This window comes from Syzygium oleosum, unplaced genomic scaffold (genome assembly GCF_021117445.2).
Source record: "Syzygium oleosum isolate NSW1041296 unplaced genomic scaffold, Sole_v2.1 Sole_v2.01, whole genome shotgun sequence".
In the NCBI taxonomy this organism is placed as follows: Eukaryota; Viridiplantae; Streptophyta; class Magnoliopsida; order Myrtales; family Myrtaceae; genus Syzygium; species Syzygium oleosum.
The window spans coordinates 6,391,490-6,414,287 of NW_026607485.1; the positions used below are offsets into that span (position 1 = coordinate 6,391,490).

General features: G+C 38.4%; 3 protein-coding genes across 17 annotated transcripts; 2 read left to right on the forward strand and 1 right to left on the reverse strand.

Annotated features, from left to right (window-relative positions):
- Positions 1-6,148: 6,148 nt before the first annotated feature.
- Positions 6,149-7,888, forward strand: LOC130138580 (disease resistance protein L6-like). The gene is made up of 2 exons (XM_056313008.1): positions 6,149-7,145; positions 7,501-7,888. The coding sequence occupies exons 1-2, from the start codon at positions 6,667-6,669 to the stop codon at positions 7,886-7,888; spliced, it is 867 nt and encodes a 288-aa protein (XP_056168983.1). The 5' UTR covers positions 6,149-6,666.
- Positions 7,889-7,985: 97 nt separating this feature from the next.
- LOC130137907 (disease resistance protein RPV1-like) lies at positions 7,986-14,242 on the forward strand. Of its 8 annotated transcripts, none has more exons than XR_008816322.1 (6): positions 7,986-8,640; positions 8,875-9,225; positions 9,307-11,042; positions 11,583-11,701; positions 12,042-12,167; positions 13,807-14,242. XR_008816322.1 is itself a non-coding variant. In XM_056310474.1 (3 exons), exons 1-3 carry the CDS (start codon positions 8,101-8,103, stop codon positions 10,963-10,965), a joined length of 2,550 nt encoding a protein of 849 aa, XP_056166449.1. In that variant the 5' UTR covers positions 7,986-8,100; the 3' UTR covers positions 10,966-11,046. The 8 variants fall into 8 exon arrangements, 1 of the variants encoding a protein (XP_056166449.1); XR_008816321.1 differs by lacking the exon at positions 12,042-12,167 and adding an exon at positions 12,581-12,730 and having other exon boundaries at positions 13,760-14,242; XR_008816318.1 differs by lacking the exon at positions 12,042-12,167 and adding an exon at positions 12,581-12,730.
- A 1,205-nt stretch (positions 14,243-15,447) lies between these two features.
- On the reverse strand, positions 15,448-21,120 carry LOC130137910 (uncharacterized). 8 transcript variants are annotated; one of them, XR_008816343.1, is made up of 8 exons: positions 20,367-21,120; positions 19,668-19,747; positions 19,484-19,548; positions 19,275-19,325; positions 19,095-19,161; positions 18,496-18,648; positions 16,053-16,141; positions 15,448-15,887 (listed from the first exon to the last, which is right to left on the reverse strand). XR_008816343.1 is itself a non-coding variant. In XM_056310485.1 (4 exons), exons 2-4 carry the CDS (start codon positions 18,628-18,630, stop codon positions 15,707-15,709), a joined length of 363 nt encoding a protein of 120 aa, XP_056166460.1. In that variant the 5' UTR covers positions 18,631-18,648; positions 19,095-19,654; the 3' UTR covers positions 15,448-15,706. The 8 variants fall into 8 exon arrangements, 1 of the variants encoding a protein (XP_056166460.1); XR_008816341.1 differs by having other exon boundaries at positions 19,275-19,322; positions 20,367-21,119; XR_008816340.1 differs by having other exon boundaries at positions 19,275-19,548.
- Between the last annotated feature and the right edge of the window lie 1,678 nt (positions 21,121-22,798).

The following is a 22,798-nucleotide window of genomic DNA, read 5'->3' on the forward strand; positions in this document are numbered from 1 at the left end:
TTGTGATTTTTTGTGGTATTAATCCAATTTAATGGAGGGTAAATTTATCACAAATGTATCAGTTTTGGATTTTTTGTGGTCAAAAAATTAGTTTGGGGTAAATTTGTCACATGTATACCGGTTTGAGGGTTTTCGTGGTAAAAAAATTAATTTGGGATAAATTTATTACAAATATACCAATTTGGAATTTTTTGTGGTATTAACCCATATGATTTCAATGCGGAGGACACTGACAATCTAAACCTAAGTAAACCATGCCTCGTTTTAACGTGTATTAACATTAGCTACCACTTTCCAAAGAAAAATAAAATAAAAGAACAGCGTACAGTTGGTGCAAGAAGACTGAAACATCACGGGACTAGAGTAGCAAAGTCAAAGTCTACGAAGACTTGGACTGCGAACAGTCCACAAACCAACTTGCTCAAGATGGAATCACACCAACGTTTCATTTTATTTGGTACTTCGTGCCTCACAGTCAGACTTCCATATACGTAGAGATTTCATCAAAAGATAAAAAAAAAAGTCACTAGATCACTGTGTAAAATCCAACACTAATTCATTTATTCTCTCATTCACCCGCAAACATCACACGACAACAAATCGATCTCCAATTCTCATGTTCATCGATAATTTCGTCTTACGATTTCCTCCAATCAAATACCATCATATAAATCGAAAATCATATAACAACAAACTTTTAGAATGCGATTATCTCGCCGAGAATTTTATTGTTGCGGGAAAAGGTTTTTAGGAAATTCAATTTCAAAGAAAGTAAATCAGAAAATTTTGATTATGGTGGAAACAAGTTGAAAAAAATTGATTTTATCGTAATTGGTAATATGTGAATCCACTAAATGCAGCTTGTATCGTTAAAAGTAACATGTAATGACTAAAAAATTGATATCGTCTTCGATTATTCTGTAATCCATCAAAACAACAACGATTACTAAGAAATTATGATATAAATCAAGGAAAACGATTCCTTCTTGCCAAGTCATTTTCTCTAAGGTAATTATTTTTATCCCATGGTTAATGTTTTCCATGGATCGAATAGTTTTACGTAATTCAAACACTGAAAAGTACGGAAAAAAATTTCCAAACAATGATTTTTCATCAAATAGTATGACCCTAAGTTAAATAAACGAGGAAGAATGTGAGGGACAATTCCATCTTTTTTTTTTCTTTTTTTTGGAAAGTATTACCCTTTGGAACAAAATTGTGCAAGTGTTTGCAAGCTAACGTCGTTGATAAATCCAGATCCAAAAAAAAAGAAAAAAGAAGTCATTGATAAATGTCAGATTTGTATGACGATAGACCACATAATTGATGCCAATAAAGAGATTCAAAGTGAACAATCATATCCCTTCATATTCTATCTTGTCCCGAAAAGCAGAAGAGAAAAAGTGAAATGCTAAAAAGAAGGTGGACAAATGTTAAGGTCTCGAGCGCGTAGCGAAAAAGGACAAAAGCAAAGCAAGAATATATTCCATTCCACTTTTCTTAAAAGTTAAGTTGAAAAAGGCTAACTGGACTGCTTGGTCAGTGTCGATCACCAGGAGATAAATTCATGAAAATAATAGGTGCTCAATCAAGTGAAACACGAATCATCGGAACCTATGGGACGGGTGGCATCGAAAAAATGACTATTGCCAAAATCATTTACTATCAGCTTTCGTGCGATTACAAGAATTGTTACTTTCTTCCGGATATCCAAGCCCCCACGACTAAAGTCAGAACAAAAGTGAAGATGGTAAAACAAGATCTCAAGGATGATTTCTCGTGAATATAACTATGAAAAGGAATTCCTCGGGACAAGAAGGGGCAAAACAGGAAGGAGCAATAGTGAATGATTTCTTGCCACCGAAATGCATCCTCATGTTGTTGTTTTTCTTCTTCTTCTTCTTCTTCTTTTGCCTTGCGGGCTACTTTTGACTAAAGTCCTGCCGAAAGAGGCGCACGCTAAAAAGCGTTGGTGGGTTTTCTTTTTCCACACTAGCATGACCCATCTTCCTTTTCTTTGCTTTATTGCTTTATATCTTTTCATTATTATCACTTTACTCTTTTATTGAGATTTTCCTCAGATTCTCTCGGACCATTTCGCCGTGAATGACGGTTGAGGTTCCCGGCGGGTTAATTACTTCGATAGTTAATTGATAGGCGGCCCCCATTTGATTAGATGATTTCCTTTTTTTGGCCGGCAGCATCTGATGAATGATTCCATAGCACAAATTCAATAATTTCTGGAGATTTTCAATGATAATTTGTAAAATAACACAAGTTCGCCGTTTCACATGACGGGTTTTACTTAATGGCAATTTAATTACAATTGCTAGCAGTATGTGGTTTTTTTTTCATCAATGTTGTTAAAAAAGATGTGCACTTTTACTCAATAAGCACGGGCTTTTCGTCATTTGAAGTTTAACAAAATAAATCCGGGTTATTTACAAGTAATGTTAATAAGTATACTAAAATTGATATATTAAGTGATATTGATCAAATCATCTTAGCAAGTGAAAGAATGGATTCATGAAAATAGATACTATACAAGTGTGAAAATACAAACGGTTCTCATTTTTTTTATAAAAAGGTCATTTTCGGAAAAACTGAATTTTCCAGATCTAGAGAATCTTGAGCTTTCCAAATTGCTATTAAAAATGTCCTTAACTTTCTACTTTATCAGGGAGAACATAAATTTTCAGTTTTGTATTAAGATGACATGGAATCTTAATTTTCTTTGAAAAAAGTCTTGACCTTTCGATTTTATATTGCAGCAAGATATCTATATCGCAGATTTGACAAATAAGTTTAGTAGATAATTTCAGAGTTTCTACCTTAGCCCCTTGTCTAACGTATGCCATCACAACACTTGTCTTTTATTTCTTGGTTTTTTTTCTTAGCCTGATCAGCCCATCAAACTAGACCGACCGGAGTTCACCTTGATTAGGATGGGGGCAAACGAACTTGGTTGGAAGTTTGATGTCTGCTTTTGTTGACTTCGACTTTGAATGAATCCGCCCATTTATTTGTTTGGGTGGCAAAAGTTGATTGTAATCCCCACAATATCTGCACCACACGTCCAGTAATTTTGCCGCGTTAAGGAACGCAAATAATTATCAAATTTTGACAGGCTGGGAGCGATGCTTCAAGGAAGCATCCTTATTGACCAATTTTGCAGCAAAACTGGCCCACGGCTCTCTCTCCATATTCACCCAATCCTTTGGCTTCTCCAAGTTCAATGACCAACCAAAAAGTCATTCAAAAAAATCTTCCTCTTATTAGTTTCTTAATGTTCTGTGGTGAAGGAGGAACAAAGGGTCTTGATACTTAAGGCCCCCATGCATCTATACAAAAAGTCTTTCTTTTCCTTTGATAAGAGTAGGAGTCAGGCAGTGGGATCCCACCTATTTTCTCTTCTTCCCCGAGCTTTTGAGCTAATGGAGGAAGCTCGATTTCGATTCGAACGAAAGGAGTCAGATTTAAAAAAATCTGCAATGAGACTTCTAAACTTTCGATTAGTAAACCAAAAGCTTGGTGGAGTATAATCAAAGCTAAAGCTATCAGAGAACAAATTTAATTTTCCATTGGTCTCAATTCAGGGAATTTGATACTTCCCAAGAGGTTTTTTTGACTCATCGAGTCATCGTGATTTAATATCTTCAATCTTAAATTTTTTGTTGGTCACACTAGGATTTATGTCTAAAAAGACTTAAGAACTTGTGAATTCAGGAATGGAACATTTTTACACCTCCGGATCTAACGAGATTTTATTATCTATCGTGAAACATGAAATGTTTAGTTACAGCGAAATTGATTTAGAAACTTAGAAAAATACTCGCAAGCAAAAACTTTATTTTCTAAATAATCTGGCCAATCATGGCATCAATCAAATAAAAAAATTGATACTGTCTAATTTAACTAAATGAAAATGGAATGTGTCATGTACATATAGTTTGGTATTGATTCGAAATGTAATCATTAGATTAATAGTTGCATGAGATTGGTCGATTTGATTTTGATGCGGACGCCAACAATCTAAAACCTAAGCTCCCTATGCCTCGTTTTAACGTAGTATTAACATTAGCTACCACTCTCAGAAAGAGAGAAGAAAAAAAGACAGAACAGCATACGGTTGGTGCAAGAAGACTGAAACATCACGGGTCTCGAAGGGCAAAGTCAAAAGTCTATGAAGACTCGGACTACGAACAGTCCATGAACCAACTTGCTCGAGAAGGAATCACACCAATGATTCATCTTGCGATTCCCTCCGATCAAATATCATCATATGAAAATTGAAAATCACATAAAAACAAACTTTTAGAGTGTGTTTATCTCGGTGAGGATTTTCTTGTCATAGGAAAATTTTTTTAGGAAATTTAATTTCAGAGAAATTAAACTAAAAAAATTGATTATGGTGAAAACAAGTTGAAAAAATTGATTTTATCGTAATTGGTAATAAGTGAAATCCATTAAAGGCGGCTTGTATCGTTAAAAGTAACATATAATGACTAATAAGCTCGAATCGATATCGTCTTTGTGTATTTTGTAATCCCATCAAAATAACAATGATTACAAAGAAATTAGGATAAAAATTATGAAACCATATTTGTAAAGTATTATATATGATCTTGTTTTTGGGAATGTAAGAAAATTTAGCACTGATGAAGTATATTCTTCTCACTTCAACACAGCAAGAGATCAGGAAAAACGATTCCTTTTTACCAAATCATTATTCTCTAAGCTTATTATTTTTAGTCCATGGTAAACATTTTATATTGATCAAATAATTTCACGTAATTCAAATACCGGAAAAGTATGGAAATTTTTTTCTCAAAAATGATTTTTTATCAAACAAACTGACCCTAAGTTAAATAAAGAAGATGGTAAAACAGGATCTCAATGACAATTTTTCGTGAATATAACTATGAAAATAAATTCCTCTCGGTAAGGGAAAAAATCTTGCCGACAACAAAAAGGCACGCTAAAGCATTGGCAGGGGTCTTCTTTTCCGCGTTAGGATGACCCATCTTCTTTTTCTTTGCCGTATTGCTTTATGTCTTTTCATTATCACTTTTTGCTTTTAACCAGGTTTTCCTTGGATTCTCGCAAACCAGTTTCGTCGTGAACGACGGTTGAGGTCTTCGGTGGGTTTATTACTTTGATAGTTGATTGATAGGTGGCCACCATTCGATAAACGATTTTCTCTTTTTTGGCTGGTAGCATTTGATAAGTAGGGCTTCTGAATTTTTTTCATCTCTGAACCATTTCTCGAAGAAAAGATCAAGTGAGATCAATGGAGGGGAAGCGATACTTGGTTTATTCATCATTGGATTGATCATAATCCGGACTCTGAAAAGCTTATGATATTGTACGTACCAATTCTTTACGGGTGACTTTGGTTGGCTAAAGAATGGTTGATAGAAGATAGTTTTGGTAGCTACTGCTTATGTTGGTTGTCATTGAGTCAGTATCGTGAAACTTGAGTTGCGAAGTGGCTATTTTCTATGGGGAAACACGAAATGTTCAGTTACCACAAAATTAATGTAGAAACTTGAAAAATACTTACAAAATAAACACCATATCTTCAGAGAAACTTTGATCTTTAAATAGACTAACTAATCGTGTCATCAATCATCAGAAAAGTTGATACTGTCTAATTTAACTAAATGGAAATTACGAAATTGCCATATACATATAGTTTTGCCTTGCATCGAAATACAATCATTAGATTAAAAATTGCAATAGCTATCACTCTCCAAAGAAAAAATAAAATAAAAGAACAGCGCGGGGGGGGGAGGAGATGTGTGTCACGGAACTAGAAGGGCAAAGTCAAAGTATTCGAAGACTTGGACTACGAACAGTCCGTGAACCAGATTTCTCAAGAAGGAATCACACATCGACCAAAACAAAAAGGAATCACACCAATAATTCATTTATCTGCGCGTGTGGGAGAACAAAAACGTCAAAGAAAATCTCCGCGATCAGGCACAGGAACAACAACTCGTATGACCAGATGGGGGGCTGTTTTCCCCAAAATAGCCCCGACTCAACACCCAAACCACGAAAGTGACCCTACAATTATGTACCAGCGAAAACGCGCCACGGGCGAGTGCGCGGGCCATTCATCACAACGCGGTGTTGTCAGAAACTCCACAAAGACTAAGATTATTAAAATTGAAGAGCATCATAACCGAAAGTACTCGATTGCTCCCATCTTTTTAGAATTCCACTAGTTTATTTACTCCGCAATTGTATCTTCCTGTTTTTTTCAATTGCGTTATGACGGTGAAGATAAAAGAGAAGAATTGAGTTGGGAGGGACCACTTTGGTTTTGAAAAAACCTGCATTCGTCAACTTTGACAGGCTGTAATGAAACGTTCTTATTGACCAACTGTAGCAAACTGGAGACCCTGACTCTCTGCATATTGAGCCAACCCTGTCTTCCACGTTTAATGACCCACCGAGATCTCCGTTTGTTAGTTCTGGCTTCTAAACATTTTCCATCTCTAGCTGCCACTGCTTTTGCTGCTATACTTTTCAATTTTTGTTCCTTGAAGAGAAGATCAAGTGAGATCAAATGGAGGGGAGGGCAAAAAAAGACGCATCTGTGAAAATGATGCAACAGCAGGAGGCGCTTCTTCTACTCACACTTCAACAGAAGGTCAAGGAATGGCTACTTCATCAGGATATGACTATGAAGTATTCTTAAGCTTCAATGGATCAGATACTCGAGCAGGTTTTACCGACTTCCTTTACATTAGTCTTAAAGATGCGGGAATCCGCACGTTTAAGGACGACGAAGAGCTCGGCGTTGGGGAAGAGTTTGCCCCGGAACTTCTCCAAGCAATTAATCAGTCGAAGATCTCAATACCTATCTTTTCGAAAGGCTATGCCTCTAGCGTATGGTGTCTCAAGGAGTTAGTCCAGATGGTCGAGTGCCAGAAAACTGGAAGACAGAAGATCATCCCTATTTTTTATGATGTGGCACCTTCAGAGGTTCGGCACCAAACAGAGGGTTATGCACAGGCCTTTCTTGCACATGAAAACAAGAAGCGACACGACGAAAAGACTATTCAAGGGTGGAAGGATGCTCTCAGTGCAGTGGGAGCAATAAACGGATGGGACCTGCATAGCAAGAAGGAGAACAGGTGATTGCTTTAAGCATTCCATCTCATGTACCTTGTACCATTAAAACTTGATGTGTTTCAGGTTTCTTTTCTAGATTTTTGTTAGCCCTGTTTAAATTGAATTCTGAGTTATTGAAGTTACACTGCTGAAATCTCGCTAAGTAATGGCACAATCCCAATTTTGTCCCATTTTATTCCAAGCATCATTTTTTTTTCCAGTTTAGTTCATTCATTAACTGTAAGTACCAACGCTAATTCATCTACAATGGAATAAATCCTTGAAGAACACATTCCGAATTTAATTTGGTCTTGTCAGAACATAGTTAATTCAACACAATTTTCTAACTCATTGTCTTTTGCCTCCAACAAACACTAGGCGAGAAGGAGAGTTCGCAAAAGAACTTACCCATAAGGTTTTCAGCGAGTTGAAAAAGGGTTATCTAGCGGTATCAGACTACTTGGTCCGTGTCGACAACCATGTGGACGCAATCATGGAAAAGATAGGTGCTGAGACAAGTGAAACACGGATTATAGGAATCCACGGGATGGGTGGCATCGGAAAGACGACTATTGCCAAAATCATCTACAATAAGCTTAAAAAAAATTTCGAGGGCTTTACCCAAAAAACCCAAAAAAAAAAAAAAAAAATTTCGATGGTTGTTGCTTCCTTTCTAACGTCCGTGAAACCTCAAAACTCGAGGGCATTCACCGCTTGCAGCATCAGCTCATCTCTGACATCCTCAACACGAAATGCATGGATATAAGAAATATTGATGAAGGGATTAAGACCATTAAAGACAGGTTGTCTAATAAAAGAGTCCTCCTTCTTCTCGATGATGTGGCAGAAAAGGATCATATGGATGCACTTGTAGGAAATGGTGATTGGTTTGGTGAAGGGAGCAAACTCATTATTACTACAAGAAAGAAAGATGTTCTCATTGTTCCGGAAGTGGACTGCACTTATGAGGTTAATGGCATGGATGACTGTCAATCTCTTCAACTCTTTAGCAAACATGCTTTCAGAAGAGAATCTCCTTTGATTGAGTATATTGACCAATCCAAGAGGGCAATAGGCATTGCTAGAGGTCTTCCGCTAGCTCTTGAGGTCATAGGTTCACTTTTATCTGGCACTGAAAAGAAAAGCTGGGATGACATATTGGAGAAGTTGGAAAAGGTTCCTCATGTGGATGTTCAGAGTAAGCTAAAAATAAGTTATGATGCATTAGAACTTCGACAACAACATATATTCCTCGATATAGCTTGTTTTTTCATTGGACATGACAAAGACATTGTGGTCCATTTCTGGGAAAAATCTAAATTTTTTCCAAAAGTAGATATGGAAGTTCTGCAGAACATGTCTTTGATAAAGATTGGAGAGTATAATAAAGTGTTGATGCATGACCAACTCAGAGATTTCGGAAGAGAAATGGCTCGTCAAGAAAGTAAGATGAAAATAGAGAAGCAAAGGAGGGTATGGGATCCCAAGGAAGCATTGGATTTGCTGAGGAGACGTAAGGTAAAATCCCCCGTGCGATGAATCTCCATGTTACTTGTGGACATTTTCCTTTTAAAAAAAAATCAAGTTACTTTTTTGTGTTCTCTAGCACTACTGTGACCTACTCAAACCAATATTTTTGCTCTGTCAAGATTAAAGTAACGATAGTACTCCAACTCAACCCGTTAAAATAGTGAACTTGAATAAATGTGTTTCGCTTCAACTCTTTTGTTTCTAAATTTTACCATTGGGCAGGGAAAAACAAAAGTTGAAGCTCTTCATCTACACTTTGACCATGAGCTGCAGTACCGTTTTACCCGTAAAGATTTTAAGAGAATATCAAATGTGGGGTTTCTTCGAGTTAACGGTTTGGAGGAACATTTTTGTGTTGAAGAGAGGCTTCTTTGGCACGAATCACCATCAAATGTTCTTCCGGCTAATGTTTTTCGAGAGAATTCGTATCTCCTTCCGCATTTACGATGGCTTTCTTGGCACGGTATTCCCCCAACATTTAACATTGCAAATTTCTCCATGGAGAATGTGGTTATTCTTGATCTATCTAACAGTGAAATTACGGATGATTGGAAGGGGTGGAGCCATATGGAGGTATGTTATATGCTAGACAACACTTATTATTCCGTCTTATGAGATTCAAAAATAATCTTTGCATGATTTTTCTTTTCACAGGTGATGAAGAATTTGAAAATTTTGAATTTGACCGGATGCGATTGCTTGGAGAGAACTCCCATCTTCTCTGCTGAGGTAAATTTAGAACGATTGATCCTAAAGGGCTGTGAATCATTAACTGATATTGATAGGTCGATTTGTCATTTGAAAAGCCTAGTTTCCTTAGATGTAAGCTCTTGTAACAATCTTCGGAGGCTGCCAGACGAGCTAGGTAGAGATCTTGCGAGCCTTGAATACCTATCTCTGAAATGTTGCATATCGTTCGAGAGGCTTCCGGATACAATCGGAAATTTAGAATCGCTGATTGAGCTGGATATATCCCAAACAGGGATCAAAGAATTGCCCGATTCCATCGGAAATTTGGAATCATTGATTGAGCTAGATATATCCGAAACGGGGATCAAAGAACTACCCGATTCCATCGGAAATTTGGAATCACTGATTGAGCTGGATATAACCAAAACGGAGATCAAAGAACTACCCGATTCCATCGGAAAGTTGAAAAATTTGAAAGTAGTGAAGATGGATTTAAATGACATAAGTAAAATACCCGATGCCTTCTGGACAATTGAGAAGCTCGAAGAAATAGATGTCCAATTTACAGACGATTTCAATGTGGAAGTGGAAATTGGCAATTGCATCTATAGAAATCGATCCCTAAGGATCTTGAAATTGTGGAATGCTGCAATATACGTGGTACCGAGGCTTCCTGAAAGTCTTATCATTCTAGAGTTGCATGACTTGCATATGGATACGTTTCCAGATCTCTCAAACCTGACTAATTTAAAGGAATTGAAGCTGTGGCTTAGCGAACATAATGCTGGTTGGGAATCTGATGGGCCTGTGCAAGAATATCCGATGCCAGGGGGGATTGGGAATTTAAGCAAACTGGAGACTCTGGACCTATCCTCTTATCGTGTGACCCACTTACTCACGGATATTAGTAGTCTCCTTCCTCGACTCCAAAGACTTAAACTCTGGTGCCCTAATCTGCGTTGCCTCCCGAGCCTTCCCTCCAGTTTATTATCCTTGGAATTGGAGTCTGAACACATGACCGCCTTACCCACAGATTGTTGGAGTCTCCTTCCCCGACTCCAAACACTTATACTCTTCTGCCGTAATCTGCGTTGCCGCCTGAGCCTTCCCTCCAGTTTATCATTATTGAGTTTGTATGGTTGCAAGTCATTTGTTTTCCCCGGGGATCTATCGAATTTGACGAACCTATCATATCTTTGGATTACTAACTGTGTAATCTCAGAGATTCGAGGCCTTGATGGTTCGGAGAACCCAGATTTGCAGCTTTCGGAACTTCAACAGGTGTGGGTATTACCTGATCTAAGTAATAACAACCAACTACGGTATCTTCATCTGTGGAACTGCAGTAATCTGGTTGAGATTCAAGGCGAACTACCACAATGTTTGGAAGAATTGACTATTCATGACTGTGGATCTTTACAGAAGTTGCCTGATCTATCAAGCTCGAAGGGACTGCGATCTGTTGATATAAGGCGTTGCGGGAAATTAAATGTGGAGGCAATTTCTTTGCTTTGCTCCGAGAAGGCAGTCAGATTTCGGGGAGACGAGACGAATCAGAAGGAGAAGATGACGAATCTGGATACGAATTTGAATATGGATCTGAGGGAGAAGACTGACGGATAAGTGCACGTTGCTCTTGAAAGCTTCTTGATCGCCGACCACAAATTGTTCCCTTGTGTGCAAACTTTAAACGAATTGAGGTAAGTTATTTCATCTGACAACCAATGTTTTCCCTTTTTTGCAATCAAACTCTTTCACGGATATGAACAGAGAAGTTTCACATGCACTTTTTAATTACCTTTTCACGAGTTGATGACTAAAAGTCTGATGAAGGTATTGGAATTATGATACCTCCGGACAACCAGAGGGTTCTTAATTGTGTACAGACATTCGTTCTCTTCTACTAGTTTGGTTTGGCTTTTTTCGCCATATTCTCTTTGGATGGTTTCTCCTTGGTTTTATGTTTCCCAATTGGAGGTATGCAGGCCGATCGCATCGTTTTTATTTGGTTTGGTTTGTAACAAATTATTAGATATCCTTGTTGATTTGTTGCTTCACTTATTTCGAAGTTGATAACCTTGCTTCGCATTGGAGATAACTTCCTTGTCACTGTAAACAATTAGATGGAATATGTGTCGAAGGTCATATAATAACTATGGTTCTCATCCCGAAACTTTACGACATACGTGAAGAGGAGAGACACTCTGTATTGATATGCTTATGTTCAGTTTATTTTCCAGGAAAGATGTGCTTCTTAGTGGGATTTGCAAATATTATGGAGAAGTCATAAAATGAAGAAAGAGGAATTTTACTTGGGTAGCGGATCAATAGTTGGTGCAGCAAAACTTCCACCTCCAAGGTATCATAAATCGTCTTACAGTTAAGGCTAAATTTCAGTAATATCGTTACCTACTGCCCAGGACATATGATAAGTCTAACTTGGGGTTTGAAATCATGTAAATGAAACTCTTGTGTGATCTCGATTGTTGCCTACATTTTCTAGAAATGGTTATGCCTCGGTGATTATCTATCATAAAAGCCCTTCCTTTCACCTCGGTTATACTAGAGGATTCTTTTAGGTTTTAAGATTGACAAGAAGTGCTAAGTGAGAGATCTCAAACTGCCTTTTTGCCAATTTCTAATGATGTTGAGAGGAATTAAAGTTTGAAAAACTCACAGAAATCTTATTGCGCAAGGAGCTGTGGCTAATTGGGCAGCTGTACAAATGAAGACCGAATAAAGGAAAATGAAAATGACATCCAAAGTGAAGTTTTATGTCCTCTTTTTATTTACTTTATGAGTTGATGCCTGGAAATCTGAAGAAGGTATTGAAATTATGGTACCTCCGTATAACCAGAGGGTTCTTAATTATGTACAAATATATGTTTTTTTTTCCTAGTTTGGTTTGGCTTTTTTAGCTATATTCTCTGTGGATGGTTTCTCCTTGCGTTTATGTTTCCCAGCTGGAGGTATGCATGTGGATTGCATCGTTATTATTTGATTTATGACAATTCATTAGATATCCTTGTCGATTTGCTGCTTCACATATTTCGAAGGTGATACCCTCTGCTTCACATTGGAGATAACTTTGCTATACTGTAAACAATCAGATGAAATGTGTGTTGGAAGGTCATAGCACTATGGTTCTCATCCTGGAATATTACAGCATAATTAACTCATTGTTGCTATTGTGAAGAAGACATTGTATTGATATGCTTATGTTCAATTTATTTTTCAGGAAAGGTGTGCTTCTTAGCGGGATTTGCAAATGTTATGGAGAAGTTATAAAATGAAGAAAGAGGAATTTCACTTGGGTAGCGGCATCAATAGTTGGTGTAGCAAAGCTTCCATCTGTGACAGGAGAGGAGAACTATTTAGCTTGGCCAAGGTATCATAAATCATATTATAGTTGAGGCTAAATTTCAGTATTATCGGTGTATCGGACATGTGAGGAGTCTCACTTGGGGTTTGAAATCTTGAAAATCGACCCTTGTGTGATCTCCATTATTGCCTCCATTTTCTTGAAATGGTTATGCCTAGGTGGTTATCTGTAATAGAAGCCTAGCTGTATAGATGGAGACCGAAGAAAGGCAGATGATGGATGAAATTTGATGTTGATCATGTTCCCTCTCACAATCTTGGGGTGGTAAACCCTGTATTCATCTGTTTTGGAGGGTAAAAAAGCTATTTAGGCAAACCTGATTTTTTTTCCTTTATTGTGGGCTGAAAAAATGATTATTACATTTCATCTAAATGTGTGTTCTCTTCATTGTTATGCAATAGAACTTGCTTATCAGTACCCAGATGTTCTTTTATGAGAAAACACTTGAAGGGATTGTCTGGACCGGGAGAAAAATTGTGTGCTTAGAGTGGTGCTCAAGGCAGTCTTAGTTGCTCTTGCCAAAACCAGTTCATGGACCTCTCGATGTGAAAATGGTGTTCAAGGTAGTCTTTGTCATGAGTATGATAGGCACTCACAACACAAGAAACATGAATTGTTGGAATTCATGGAATGGGCCTTGTTGGAGAGACGACTCTCGCCGAACTTATCTACAATCAGCTTTCACATGGTTTTGAGCACTATTGCTTTTTCTCTAACATCCGTGAAACTGAAGAGCTCGAGGGCATTCAGTCGTGCAGAATAACTCATCTCCAATATCCTCAAAAGGAAATTGACAGAAATAAGTAATGTTGATGAAGGGATCAAGACAATTAAAGATAGGCTTTTTTGTGAAGGAATTCTCATCCTTTTTGATGATGTTGACCAGAAGAATCGTTTGAATGCACTCATGGGTAACATCTGTGATGTTCGGGCATTACTGAATTCTTCAATGCTGAATATCAAGCGTTGAAGGATCTCGAAATTCTCAGCGCTTTTTGTTTGTCATTGAATATCAGTGCTTTTTGTTGATTGAAGGCACTGCCATCCTTAATGTGAGTTGATCGGGTTGAAATACTTCGCAGAAAGGGATAACATGCGTGAGGCCTCTGATCGTTTCAACTTGAAGAGGTTCAACTGATGCAATGTCTGGCTTGCTTAGAAGATTCAGCCATTTCTTGAAAAATTTAGAAGACATGCTCAGCAGAGGAGTTCATTTTCCAATAAGAAGTGCATGTGGTACTTGAAAGGTCCTGCATCCAAAGCTAAGTCTGTTGTCAAGGAAGATTTGAAACTTAAACAAATTTCTTATTGTCCTATGTCATCTCAAGAGATATTCACTGTAGTCTTTCCTGGGATCGTTATCTGTTATACATAAATTACAATCACACTTTGGCAAGTTGACATGAAATCTATTGTTGTAGGCATAGTTATTACTGGCTGTTTTTGCAGCCGTTTTCTACCTTTAAGATGGACGTTGTAAACTGCTCATGAAATGGGACCGTGGTTTCTTTTGATCTATTTCATGAGTTTGATTTGGTTTAGATATATTACTTTTTGACGGTTTTGGTGGGTTAATTGAGTTACCAATAAAAGACAAGTCAAATTGATGCTAGTGTTACTGCATTAAAGTGCATTACTTTTGTCAATTTACACGTGGGTCATTTATGTGAGGTCCTTGGAACTTGCTGGTTTGTACTTTAAATTTGAACTTAATAACCATGCCTTGTAAAACTTAACTTTGCTATACCTTAAACAATGAAGGATAGTCAAACGTGTAGGTTTTAATCCGTGATAAAAGCTCTTTTGTTCATTTTCGGTTACCTAGGTATGGAGCTTTAGGTTTCAACATTGGTAAGGAGAATCGCTAAATGACAAAAGAGTCCTATATGTCGGCCTGAGCTCTTTCTCTTGGTAATAAGCAAGAAAAACTTCCGGGTTCTTATTGCAAAGGTAAGCTGGGGCTAGCGCAGGTAACTCGTAGATTTGACAATAGCGTATCTTTCTCAACGTTTTGGTGATGTACTTTAGCTTTTATTGTAATGTACAAACTATAGCTTATCATATAGTGTCAAGGACTTAACTGGTCTCTTGCACAACGTGCTTTGAATGTTTCACAATTGGCAATTTATGCTTTGAAATGATGAAGGAATTTCGGTTTTCCGGTTTTCACTAATGTTAATTCCGGCATATAAAAAATAGAAGGTAAAAGCTTATAGCTTTCGTTCCAAAGGCCGATCAGATCATTTTTACATGTCTAAACAAAGATGATATAAATTGCTTACCTCCTAAAGGTTGAAATCCAGCAGAGGTCGTCAATTGAAATGACGCACACTTTAGATAAGATCATTTTTTTCCGAGATGGCTTGATTTATCTGTCCTGCCATGGAACAGTCGAAGTACTTGGTTGCGCCGAGAAATCTTTTATGTGCCATTAAGCCAGTAGTAGAAGGTAAGGTCACATATTGAAAAGTGTTCTCCCTAGACAGTCTTTGTTTCGCCTTATAAAACCGGTTAATCTCTGAACCATGCAAGTCTAACAGTCCCAGAATTCACAAAGTTCTGCCAATTTTGTGAAGTTCAACACAAGTTCGACCCCCAAAAAAAGAAAAAAAAGGAAAGAAAAGAGCGGCGTGATTTAGCTGTGGATAGCTCAGCTCAGCATCCACACATCCTAATTAGGTTTTATTGAGTCTAGTAAAAAATGCCACAGGCCCAAGATTAGATTGACAGGTAAACTTGCAAGCGCATTCATTCAATATGTACCACAAAGTTGTGTTTACAAGGATGATACATTCAACTTCATGCTATTTACATTCCAAGTGAATTTTAGTAGAGATCCTATGCATCTTGTGATGGACATGGAAACAGATTGATGGAATGCATTACATGAACAAACTTCATCCAGAGTTACCTAATGATCTTCACGAAATTAGGTGCTGACTTGGGAGCATTTTACGTTAAGTTACTCTTGGCATCGGAGTCTTAACGCAGCCTCAATGCAGAAGAAGAAGGATTCCTGGAAAGCATAAGGTATCCTTTGTCTTCGCTTCCATATTCCTTGAATCGTGGGTCCATGACAATTTTGCACGTTCCCCACGTCTCCGCCATTAATTTTGCACCATAGTAGAGTAAATGGTCCGTGAGGCTATTACCAGTTACCAATCTGCAGAAACATACTATGATAAGTCATCCGTAAATATTTCCGGTAATAAAAGACTGGCATTCTCTAGAACAAGCCGATCTGTCACATGACTTATTGCACCTAGCATGATAAATCCACAAAATAATTGCTTGTAACAGGTAGCTATGACTGAAGCTACCTCCTTACCTGCTGCAAATTGGATCTTCTCCAGAGCCATCACAAACTTTCTTGACCTAATAAACCAGACAAACAAATCCTATATTATACGGCCGTACCTACAAAAAAAGAAGGATTCCAATTACATGTGAACACTCACATAAAAAAGAGTAAGATTATCACCAGACAAGCAGGTGGAATCAAATTATTTTCACATTATCTCACATCAATATGTTTATCCGTGACTGCCATTGAGCTAGTTGTCAATATTATAGGCATTAGTAGACATACATAATTTAAATGATTAATACTTTATAATTGCACAGAGCTCAAGACTAGGTCATCAACCATCATAGAGAGAGAGAGAGAGAGAGAGAGAGAGAGAGAGAGAGAGAGAGAGAGAGAGAGAGCAATACACATTATTACGCGTCTTAAATTTGGAATTGGTACAAGAAACTCATGATAGCTTTATAGGAATGAGAAGAGTTCCTTAAATATTGTTAAAAAGGTCCTGAGTACTATGAACTGCCTTGCTTTGTTGAGAAGATAAAACAAACAAAACCTATAAAATTATATGCTGAAAAAAACGAGAGTATGAACATTGTTGGAAAAAATAAGACTTCTCCGGTTAGATAGGTTGAAATAAATGCAAACGAAATGTCAAATGCAGTCAACGACAATTCCCCATAATTTATCTGATATTCCGTCAAGATCAAAGTCATACCACCCTAGGGAAGTGATGGTATGTCTTTTGTGGGAACTGAGAATAGTACGGAGGCAAATGAGGCACAATATATGTCCATTAGTTATTTGTATAGTATTTGGCACGCAGTAGTAAGAAACAAACATTGCATTGCCAATACTAGGTTGTCCAAATGTAAAAACCTGGACAATCTGTGCTTCATGATTTGCCTGGAAATTAAGTGTCCTTAGTTATATAAGTAAATCAAGTGAGCACTGGTCTGGAAAAAACAGCTCCACCACACATAATTAGACAGCCAAATTACTTGAATGTTAATACTTTCACGTGGGGAAAAACTACTATGCATCAATAACCATATATTGCATCTCACATACGAAGGTGAATGATAGAACAACCCTTTCTCTCCATGAGGGTTGGAGGTCTAGTGTTAATTTGTCTAGATCCCATCCATAATTTTCCCAAAACTAAACCCCACAGCCACAACAAAACCCACCCCACCACCCTCACATCCAAAAAAGGTGTTAATAATATGGAATGGTGGTATTGGGCGTGTATTTTCAACCAAGGCGCATTTAAATGCTTCCACAAGAAGCACTTGGATGTTGGTGGGGTGAGTCATATCCTCTCGACATAAACAAGAAATTCCAGGTTCGTGGTGAAATTGCCTCTAGAAACCCAAAACTTACGGTCATTAATAGTAAAGGAGAAACAAAATCTTAAAAAGGGCCACTACGCATGGAAAGGGCCACGACCCATGGGCATGACGTCACAATCGGCTCGAACAATTTTCAGCAAGAAACCAGCAAACAAAAATGACATCTTAAACCATCCAAGTGTTCAGACAAGATGTCGCAGTTGCTATTAATACTTCGAGAAAAGGTTTAGTCTAAAGTTCATCCAACCTATGATCCTATCATAGGCCACGTGAATGTCTGTATAATCTGAGTTCAAGACAAAGTTTGACCCTAAAAAATCACTATTTGTCATGGAGAAGAGAATTAATGGGACATGACTTTGGGGTGGGTACCATTTCTGGTACCAGTTCCACAACAGGTGCCTAGAAAACTCTGGACCACTTTGTCCAATAAAGCTGAGACAAAAAGCATAAGTTAGACATTTAGAATTGGTTCCAGCCTACAACATATCTGGCCAGTAGCCCGACTGAAAAGGAGCTGCTTCTTTTGGTTAGAAAGAGACAGACAGAAACAGCGCACGAACACAGATTTAGGATCAATATATTCTAGTCTAAAAAGCATTAGCAATTCAAGATTACATGACATAAAATTTGAGCTTCAGGCGCTTGCAAAAGTTATATATCGAGACCATAAACAAATCAATAATCCCATAAAGTTTCCAGCAAGTAAACTTTGTAATGATTAGTTGGAAGTCTTTATCCACTATATTTAGGTATTCAACCAACTTTAAGCTCCATGGCTTAACATGTAAGACAATTCACACAACTAAATACGTAGACCATAGATGGTTCAGGTAAAGGGTTGTTTGCAACCCATTCTGCTTGTGTTTTGTCTACGAGTTGATTTACCAAAAAAGAAAAAAAAACAAGATGCTGACCAATTGTAAATATAAATATGAAGCCATAGAAAGTTCAAGATATCCAGAGTCTCCAGAGTCTAGACTCTTCAAGGCAGAGTTGGCAGAGTTGGCAGAGAATTCCGGGTAACTCTTAACAGACCAAAACTGAATAAATGGAAGAACACAATAGAGAAGAACCAATATCTGAACCCATAACAAGTTTTTTAACTATCTTACCATGATATCAAGTCCGCAAAAGTATGCCATAGGCCCTCCCATAGAATGCCCTATCACCATGACATTGATGTCAAATCCTGGCTCTTCTAACAGCATCCAAAGTACCAGGTTGCACCGTCGTATAGCGACAAGCATAATAAATCCATGATGAACCTAAGCAAAGACAATAGAATAAGACTGTAACTCATTCCAAATCAGAAGTATCCACAACTTGCAAGAGGCTCATCATCTCTAGAACCATGGCTACGGGCATGCGGGGTAGTTTAGGTCAAGTTGTTTCCAAGAGAAATCTTCAACCCGAGTTACGTATCTTTGTAGACATAAATAGAAGTAACCACTAACTGAAAAGTTCAAACAACTTTTCCAAGAACAAAAATTAGTGAAGTATGTGATCTCCTCATGACTCCTTCTAAATTTACAAGCACATAACTTGCATGTCTCGGTGGAAATGATTCACTTGTTTTCCCTTCTTATGGACAATGAGACCCATGTGCTTTGTGTACGCACTCACCGGAGGCTACTCTTCTTAGCTTAAATTTTCATCAAATCCTTCGCATGTCAAATGTAAGAGGTATAATTGCTAAAGTTAACATGCATACCTATGTTCTTGAGTACCTTCGAAAGCTATAACCGCAGCATTAAGGTCCTGGCCACGCCAATAGATGCCTATAGGTAATATATATTGATTAGAAATAAGGACAAAAAATTAGATGAAATTCAAACATAGAGGCATCACAGGCATCGCAAATTGGTAGGCCACTGCAACATGAATTACATACCTATAAGCAGTGCTGGACGTCAACTATCAGATCAATGAATTAGAACCCCTACTTTCAAATCCAAAGGCATTAATAACCAGTCAGAAGCTAATAAGAGAAGGCAGCATATGCCCACAAAATCTCATCTCAAGAATTGGCCATTTAGTACTGAGGACCTATTCTTTACGCAACCTTAGCAACAATGTCATATTAAAATGCAGTCAGATTACCTTGGTCTTTCCATCACAACCAGGACATGTCTAACTAAAAAGTTCTGTCAAATCTGACATGTAAACTTGCAAAATAAAAAGCTTTGCATCTTGTTACGATGTTATTGTATTGAAATTGGTGAAATCTGAAGGTAATAACAAGAAGCTCTAAGTAAACGGGAAAATCTCTATAAAGAACACTTACTACAGATGCATACTCCACGACCATCGTCACAAGAGCGTGATTGTAAACAGCTTTATGAGCCTTGGACCTCACTCAAAGTTCTGCATTTACCAGTAGAGAAGATTTTAGATTGAAAATGCGGTCACAAGCTCATTCAATTACAAGCAACGAGGCAAGTTTCTTATGTCTCTAGCAAGCTATTTCGACAAATCAAGTGAGAGGAACACTTAAGGAAACATCAACCCAAACCAATATTTTCAGTATATATCTGCTGTCCTTCGTGAACTTAAAGAACTAATTTTATTCCCAAAGTAGAAACAGCAGGATGAAATTTGTATCGAACAAATATGACCATATTCCAGACGTAGCATTGATCCAAACTCGGTAATCCAAGAGCTTAACAGAACGAACCAAATACAACACAACACTATCAGTCCTATGCTTTGAAAACATCCAAATCGTACACCTGAGGGATCACTCAGCTATAGTCTGTCCCATTCAATCAGGCACCACAGCTCCACAACACAGTCAACTATTCCCCCCCAACCCTGAAATGCCTAATCAGCCAAAATTCACAATTCAAATCTCACTGTCCAAGCTCAAAACCAACCCACTCAATACCAGGGCCTGTCAATTCTCACTATCAAAACTCCCAAATCCGGATTGAGTCAGAGGATCAGGGCAGCAGTAACTGATGCCATGAACGCGAATTGCAATTACCTCTCGCCCCACTCCACTCGCTGCAATCAAGCGTTGTCAGAACAACCATCACTCCCAACCACGACCCGTTCCGCTCTACATTCTACGAGAGAATCGGATCGAACAGCGTCATCGAGAAAAAACCGAAAACCGCGCCACGGGAAAAATCCAATCGCCGCACGTTTCGCATGCGCAGACGCGATCAAATGGCGCCATCGCGCAGCGAGATAGAGAGTGATCGATCGCGATCTTTGTCCGCATTGCTCGGATTCGAACCTCGATTCCGGTCTCGCAGGTTCGTGTGGATTCTTATGGCGATTGAAAGCCACGGCGACTTGGGTGCAAAGGAAGGAGAGGACGGTGAATTTTACTGACTTTTTTCCTGATTTGCCCTCGGGATCTTCTTCTGTTGAAGGGCACATCCGGTGATTTCGTCGTTCGCGTGAGGGCACCGAAGGAAGTTCAGCTAAGAAAATTCAATTTTGGGGTTGTATCTTCTCAGTTCTCTCTCTTTATGGAGACTTCCCTTTGGTGTCCCCACGTTAGCACTTTTTGACTCGAGCTTAGTTCAATTAGCTGGTTCGAACCCGGTTTCTGGAACGACGCCTCTTAAATTAAATAACACGCCCCCCACGTTGACGAGAATGGCGAGGCCGAGTTGGAGGGCGATGAGGTTTGATGTTTGCCTTCGCCGTATTTTACTGGATTAGTTGGAATTTTGGTGCCAGATCAGATTCGGCGGATCTCTTGTTTGCTTGCCAGGGTTCGCCGAGTCGGCTGTGGTTATAGGTATCTCCTGGCATTTTGTGCTAGGAAGTGGACGTGTGCTTCGTGTGTGAATACGTGATTTTAAGAAGTTTTGGAATGAGCGTGGGATTTCGGATCGAGGATGTCGAGTTAGGACACTTCGAGTTGAGTTGCTGTTCTACTGGGTTTCCTAGGATTGTTTCACTGGGATTCGGTAATGCAGATTTCGAGCAACGGAGCTCGAGTGTCTGGAGTCGAGAAAGGAAGACCTGTTTATCTGTTGATAAGGTTCAGAGAAACGACTCTAAAGATTGCCAGTATGATCAAGCCTCCCCAATCCACCATGGCCATCGGATCTTCCGCAAGCTCAGGAGGTCGAGCACCTCCACTAAAGCCCACACTGAACCCTGTTACACTAATCTGGTTCGAGAGATCTGCAAGTTGTCTTCATGTGCAATTGCGACAACCGTAGTCTTTCAAGACTTGCCGGAAGCCTCGGTACTGCGTGTATTTGAGCACTCGTCTGTTTCAAGATCGTGTGAGATGAACTCCTGTAGATGTCATTTGGTTTTTTCATTAAGCGCTTTTAACTTACCGATGGATTTACCAATTGTCACCAATTTTCTATGTTCTTGTAGGATCAAATCTTCTAAATTTGCATGTTGCAGAGAAATTAGGGGTTCCCTTCGAGCAACAGCGGCAGCCGGTCAGATTTAAAATCATGTAAATTACTCGAATGTTTGATCTTATAAAATCGGATGCTAATACATGTCACATAGCATAGTAACCTACCTTCAATGTGGCCCCATGCTTTCCAATGATGTGTAATTTCACTATGAGATAGATTGAGAATAGTTAGATTCACCCATGGAAAATTCGCTATGTATAAGCATTCGAGGGAAATTATTCAGAGAAAGCCCGCACAATTCTGGAAGGAGAATTGAAATCCCCAGAGAACATTGGTTGGAAGAACGTTTGATGAGAAATTGTCCCAAGAAAACCCTCGCTTGTGTGCGGACATCTTCCTTAAGTCCATTTTTCAGGCTTGCTAAAGAAACAAAGTCCATGTTAATAAGAGAAAGCAAAGGTGCATATGTCTTCAGTGACTAACATCGACCAAATGCAATACGATGAAATCATATGCAGGCTTTCGTGCTTTTCTTCGAAACATTTTATTTGATAATTGGGTTCGATTGAATGTTTTCAATAAGCAAGCGAAGAAATAGTCAACATTAAATGAGACAATAGGAGGACATTCAATATAGGTTAATCTAGTAACTACACAGGCAATTAAATTGGCATAATCGGAACTATTTATCTGAATTATTGTAGTTAAAGTGGTGAAAATGGTTGCACCGATGCATGCCACGTAACTATTGCATTCGTGTGTGGGTTTGCTATACCAACTTGGTCTAGTGAGGTGTGTGATCTATCTACTTGAATTTATCTTTGAAAACGTCATTTGAAAGAGAGAAGTTGCATACTTGAGATCGGAAAGGAATTGAATTGGGATAAGAAGATCGCATGGGAGATAGTTCAAACTCTAATAAGAAATTAGTGCCAAACTATCATTAAGCACCAAAAGTCGTGAATTCTTGAACTTTTACCTTTTTTCAAGAAATATATTTCAATGAATTTTACCAGTCTCCGACTGCTTTGACTTTATGCTAATGTGGGGCTCCCAGAGCATCATAGTATTTCTCACG

Bases quoted from the DNA above. Each gene is read 5' to 3' on its own strand.
- LOC130137907 (XM_056310474.1), top strand. From the start codon at position 8,101: ATGGATGACTGTCAATCTCTTCAACTCTTTAGCAAACATGCTTTCAGA. The intron at 8,641-8,874 runs GTAAAATCCCCC...ACCATTGGGCAG, and splicing joins ATTTGCTGAGGAGACGTAAG to GGAAAAACAAAAGTTGAAGC. The intron at 9,226-9,306 runs GTATGTTATATG...TTCTTTTCACAG, and splicing joins AGGGGTGGAGCCATATGGAG to GTGATGAAGAATTTGAAAAT.
- LOC130137910 (XM_056310485.1), bottom strand. From the start codon at position 18,630: ATGCTTGTCGCTATACGACGGTGCAACCTGGTACTTTGGATGCTGTTA. The intron at 16,100-18,495 runs GTAAGATAGTTA...CTGGTTTATTAG, and splicing joins TTTGCGGACTTGATATCATG to GTCAAGAAAGTTTGTGATGG. The intron at 15,888-16,052 runs GTAAGGAGGTAG...ATGTTTCTGCAG, and splicing joins GAAGATCCAATTTGCAGCAG to ATTGGTAACTGGTAATAGCC.
- LOC130138580 (XM_056313008.1), top strand. From the start codon at position 6,667: ATGGCTACTTCATCAGGATATGACTATGAAGTATTCTTAAGCTTCAAT. The intron at 7,146-7,500 runs GTGATTGCTTTA...AACAAACACTAG, and splicing joins CATAGCAAGAAGGAGAACAG to GCGAGAAGGAGAGTTCGCAA.